The 6000-nt window shown below is 39.2% G+C and overlaps 1 protein-coding gene across 1 annotated transcript in view; it reads left to right on the forward strand.

The window, feature by feature from the left end:
• EXOC3 (exocyst complex component 3) overlaps window positions 1-5534 on the forward strand; it is a 28145-nt gene extending 22611 nt beyond the window's left edge. The window contains exons 11-13 of the mRNA XM_075705246.1: window positions 2534-2695; window positions 4008-4135; window positions 4561-5534. Of these exons, the coding sequence (XP_075561361.1) occupies window positions 2534-2695; window positions 4008-4135; window positions 4561-4732 (462 nt within the window). The 3' untranslated portion in view covers window positions 4733-5534. The remainder of the gene's footprint in view (window positions 1-2533; window positions 2696-4007; window positions 4136-4560) is intronic.
• The last annotated feature ends 466 nt before the right edge of the window (window positions 5535-6000 follow it).

The raw sequence follows: 6000 nt of genomic DNA on the forward strand, positions 1-6000 counted from the left end.
ATGCACATTTTGTGATTCCTAGTTTTAATATGTACAATAAGGCATAGTTAAATTGGTGCCATAAGGTTTAACAAATGCATAATTCATGTTTGAAGTGCTGTTACAGCAGCATAATAGTGCTTGGCATGAGTTTCTTTAAGTGTTAATACCAATCTCTGCAATCACATGTGTTTCATCATGTAGTGTTTATTGCCACCTTATGGGGAAGAAGATAACAAACACATTTTTTGGCATTCATCATACCTGCTATTCCATTGTGTCCCAGCACCAAAAAAATCTCCCACACAAGACACTATGTTCTAGCACTGGATGGGACACACTTTTGTTTCCCTGGTTTGGGGTGGACTTTTTTCCTGGTTTTAAAATACTGTTGATTTACCCTGGTTTGAAAATCCAATTTTTAAAAGCCACACAAACAGAGCACCTGCAAAAAGACTATAGCCCAATGGGCAAGGACACTTCTGGAACAGGGGGGATGTGGATCTTAGTCATTCTGCTTTGCCGTTTTCCTCACGTGTAAAGTGAATGCCGTTTCATTGTGCTGTTGGCTCTTCTCGAGTGTTCTTTTTCTCAGTGGTAGTAGAGCTGTTCTTCTTCACTTACTTTTCAGTGGGATGGGACATACATGTCAGTCTCCCACAGTCTGTTCTGTGCAGTTAATTTTCTTCTGTGTAATTTGCATCAATTTCACCAATGCAAGAGAAGCCATCTCTGAACAAACAGTAAACTCTGGTATTTCTGCACAGTCTTGAGAGCAGGACTTGAAATCATATTTTCTGTGTCCTGGATGAGGGTTGTGACTTCCAGTACTTCGCGATCTGTGTTCTTTTTTTTCCTCTTCTCTTTTTCCTGAAACCTTTCTCCAAAATTTTGACTGAAGAACATGTTGATTGAAACTAAAGCTTGATATATACTAATAATATGTGATAAAAAGTTTGTGACTGCCTGTTATGCAGCCTTTTCTTAATCATAAGTAACTTTGCCACCATGCTTAGGGGAAAGAAAACTACATGAGGACTTGTGGGATTTAAGGACTCTCTTTACATTAGAGTTGAAAAAACATGTGAAGGTTTTGGGTTTTTTTTGTTTTGTTCTTGTTGTGGTTTAATCCCAGTCAGCAACTAAGCACCACACAGCCGCTCACTCACCTCCCCCCCCAGTGGGATGGGGGAGAGAATTGGGGGGCAGGAAGAGTAAAATCCATGGGTTGAGATAAAGGCAGTTTAATAGGACAGCAGAGGAAGAGAAAAATAATACTACTGATAAAAGAATATACAAAACACATGATGCACAATGCAATTGCTCACCACCTGCTGACCGATGCCCAGCCAGTCCCTGAGCAGCACTTGCTGCCCTTGGCCAACCCCTCCCCCCCCGCCCCAGTTTATATACTGAGCATGACATCATATGGTGTGGAATAGTCCTTTGGTCAGTTTGGATCAACTATTCTGGCTGTGCCCCCTCCCAGTTTCTTGTGCACCTGTGTCCTGGTTTCAGCTGGGATAGAGTTAATTTTCTTCCTAGTAGCACGCATGGTGCTGTGTTTTGGATTTAGTATGAGAACAATGTTGATAACACGCTGATGTTTGAGTTGTTGCTAAGTACTGCTTATGCTAGTCAAGGACTTTGCAGCTTCCCATGCTCTCTCTGCCAGGTGCACAAGAAACTGGGAGGGGGCACAGCCAAGATAGGTGAGCAGGCGGCAGTGTGGTGCTTAGTTGCTGGCTGGGGTTAAACCACAACAACCTGGCAGAGCATGGGAGGCTAAAAAGTCCTTGACTAGTGTAAAGACTACTTAGCAACAACTAAAAACATCAGTGTGTTAACATTATTCTCATACTAAATCCAAAACAGCACTATGCCAGCTACTAGGAAGAAAATTAACTCTGTCTCAGCTGAAACCAGGACAGTTCTTTATTTTCAAACATCAGCATTACTCTTGCACCAATACCAGATGCTTCACTTAGTCACCAGTAGCTATTTCCTATAAAAAAGACAAGTGCAGAACAGCAAATCAGTCAAGCAAGATCTAAGAAAGTGATTGCTGCTGGCTCTCCAGGCTTCTTTACCAGGCTTGGCCCAGAGCACAGATTTGAAATGCTTTATGCAGTGTACTAGAGTTTTCCAGCAGAAGTCTCTGTGGCGGCCAGTCATTCCTTGTCTGGATATAAAGAGCAAGGCTGCAAGACCAAGCACAGGTCTGTTCTAAAGATCATCCAAATTATTTCATATTTGTTCTTCTATCTTTTTGGTGCTTCTTAGAAATAATTCAGACATGTTATTAGAGATATCTTGGTTTTGTTGTTTCTTGTAATTGGCACATCCTTTTCATTAGGGAAGGACAGATTTCCATTTCTGTTAGCATTGTGAAAATCTAAAGCCACTCAAAATGTGTAGTACTCACAAAAACTGTGTAATGGTGGTTAAGTGCAAATACACATTTCAAAGCCTAATAACTGTCCGAAGATTAAAAATAATGGCTACTTTTGCAGGTATCACTGGCGTAATCCACCACCTTTTATTTTTGTTTCAGACAATGACTGTTGAGGCCCATCGGAGAGTAGTTGTGGAATACATCAGAGCAATCATGTTAAAACGTATATCTTTCAAGAACGCAGAAGAGAGAAAAGAGGGTGCAGAAAGAATGATCAAAGAAGCAGAACAGTTCAGATTTCTGTTTAAGAAGCTTGCAGCTGTATGTATTTGCTTTGGGCAAAGCTGTTAATCTGGTAATTTAGAATAAACTGCAACTGTTTACTGCTTGGGGAAAGTGGCTAGAGGTAGATTTCCATGTCTCCAAAATATTGGATGACTTGTGAATATCAAGGATGCCAGCTGAGGGCACAGACAGAATTTCTGAACACGCACAGGTCTGCTGCTGAAGTTCCTGAGCACCAGTTTCTACTGCTTTGTGTTTATACAACTCTCTGCAGCTGAATATTTGAATGGCCTAACAGAGATAGGTACCCTGAATTTGTAGTAGTAAGCGAAAGAAAAAAGCAGTTTGGTTAAAAAAAAAAAAAAAAAAATTGGGCTTTGCTTTTCCTGGCTAGAAGAAAGGGTCATACTGCATCGAACAGATGGTTACTTGCTACCTAAGTAGCATGCAGTGTATTAATTTAGAATAAACAAGGCAAGTATGTTGACCCCATTTAAAGCACAGTAGAAATAGAGAAGACAGGACAAAAAAAAGGTATTTGAGAAACAATGTACAAGATAGGCCTAAAATGAATACTAAATGTTTTTTTAACTGCATAAGAAGCAAGAATCTGCTGGAAAGCTCCTAGGGTCAACAGATGACAAAATGCAAAAAGAATGCAGAGAAAGATAAAGCCTTGAAAAACTGGGGGGAAGGAGGGGCAGATAATGTTCATCTCTGTTCACTGTGGAAGATGGGGCAACATCAGAGTCCTTCATTATGTGGGATTCTGTGTAAAATCTGTGTAAGATTAAGGCATCGATGGAAGAGGTTATGGAATAAATGAAATGAACAATACCAGATTGCCAGGATAAGATGACCTGGAACTAAGAGCACTAAAATAGTCCAGAGATTAAATAGCTATTACAGTTCAGTTGATCAGTTGTTGAAAGCTGCCTTGGTGGCCAGATGACTAGAAGGAAGCTAATGCAGGGCCAGTTTTTAAGTAATGTTTCAGAAGAGATCTGGCTTTCACATCAGTTATTCCTAATGTTTATGCTGGCAAATTAGCAAAAGCTAAAGACTAGAATATATCACCATGTACATAAATACAACATATTTGTAAGACCTGACTTTCTTTATTGGTATTCTGAGGACAGGTCTCTGGATGAAGAAGAACAGGGAAAGAGGCTTATGGTGACAATTCACAAACATTTTGTTTTCTTAATGTCTGAAAATTAATTTCTTTGGGGAATTCAAGACCATTGTCAGACAAAATACTAATGAAAGGGTGGTTTATAGATATTGGGGGGGATTGCTTTTGTTTTGGGGATTTTTTTTTTTTTTTTTTTTACTTCTCATCTTGCAGGGCTCTGGAGAGGATACTGAAGGACTCTGTGACATCATTGAAGCCATTGCAGAGGTTATCAAGCTAACTGATCCTTCACTGCTCTATCTGGAAGTTTCAACTTTAGTCAGTAAATACCCAGATATCAGGTAATTCTCTTTGCCCTCAAAGTTATAGATAGATAGATAACATCATAGTTTCTTTGTAGTCTTGGGCAGATTTTAAACCAATGTGTTCATATTTTTCATATTTTAGGATGTAGCCACTTTCTTTTGAAAAATAATGCTAATATAAAATGTGAGCTGGACTAGGAGGTAGATACGTAAATAAGTACTCAGTGGTACAGCAAAGGAATAATGAAAATACTTCCATTTTGTGTTTTGGGAGGATAATGTTTTAGAGTCCAAAGAGCAGCCAAAATGGTGCTTTATATTGAGCTGGAAAAGCTAATTCTGAGTGACTAGAGATCTGATTAAGAATTAAAGCACATGCTGAAACTAAGTGATGTTTCTGACAAAATCTTACTTGTGCAAAGTTTCCCACTAGCGCTGGTTTTACCATTTCCCTTTGGCAGGGATGACCATATTGCAGCTTTGCTGACAGTGAGAGGCGATGCCAGCAGAGATATGAAGCAGACTATCATTGAGACTTTGGATCAAGGTCCAAGCCAACCGAATCCAAACTATGTGCCAATTTTTAAAGAAATTACAGTTCCTACTCTAACTGTGCCAAAACTTCTTAAGTAACGGACAACTCTGCATCATTACTGGTCTGGGATCAACAGGTTTGAAATATTTGAGGGCAAATTTGGCAATGCTGTTTTGAGTAAAGTTCAATATACACTGATACTTGCTAGGCATGTTTCTTTCTAAAGACTTGGAGGTGGGAAAATGTAATCAGATTTCTGAAAAGAAGATGGATGTGTAGAGGTCATGCTTGAAGCATGAAGCTTCTAATGGCCAGGGGGCTTTTTACTGACCCATTTGTTACAGCCTTTTTTGCTGTCAGCACATACATTTTTCTTGTGGAATATGTTTGCACGGTGCACTGCAATGCCCTATAAAGATATTTATACCCAAAACAACAGAGCTGTATTAGTGCTGGATATGCTAACAGACATCACTTACAATACCTAAGCAGTCTCCTTTAGAACTGTCTTTATATGGCACTGCATTTGGCATATATTAACATCCTCAATCCACTTTCACATTATACTTTGTGTATGTATTTACTTTGGTGTAAAATAGTTTATTGCAGAAAACTTAATTATGAAGTCAGTTTCCTGACTAAGGGGACTGAATGAAACTGCTACCGTGCAATTTGATTATAGGGTAAATAAACACACATGAGGTACAATTTTTTTTTTTCATTGATTTACTAAAAACAGCACATAAAGCACCACCAGTTCAATAAAATATTAAATCATTGCTACCTGCAGATATGTATTCTTTGCATCCTTATAGATTTACAGTAGGTTTAAATCTTTTGTTTGTTTGTTTGTTTGTTCGGGTTGAAGTGTGAATAAATGCTGGATTTAATAGTTTTCTGGAAATGAGAATATTGGCTTTTATTTCCACAGTATTTTCAGATCAATGCTTAAAGCTAATATTCAGTATTATCTGTTCTAATTATAAAATACTACTAGAAAATTGTTAATTTAAAATGAGTTGTCAGAAATAAGTACAAGGAAGACACAAGCCTACTTTGTTCTAATTAACATGCTGGAGTTTGTATATGTAACTCGTCTGGCCTGTGAATGCCCAGACCTTGTGCCATTGCGCTGCTCTCACTGATGACTCCTTACCCTGCAGAGATACATGAAAGGTCAGCAGTGTGGACAAAGGGTAAAACAAAGATTGTGGCTTGCTTCATTGATGAGGGAGCGTGTCCCGAAGGATGAGGATGGATCAGGAGGGCACCAAGTTGCACCCGAGGAGTTTTAGCGAGGTCTGGAGGCGCTGCAGGTCCCACGGGACCTTACACTGTTCCTAGAAATTGCAGCTAGGGGGAGGGG

The sequence above is a fragment of the Pelecanus crispus genome, chromosome 2, assembly GCF_030463565.1.
Source record: "Pelecanus crispus isolate bPelCri1 chromosome 2, bPelCri1.pri, whole genome shotgun sequence".
In the NCBI taxonomy this organism is placed as follows: domain Eukaryota; kingdom Metazoa; phylum Chordata; class Aves; order Pelecaniformes; family Pelecanidae; genus Pelecanus; species Pelecanus crispus.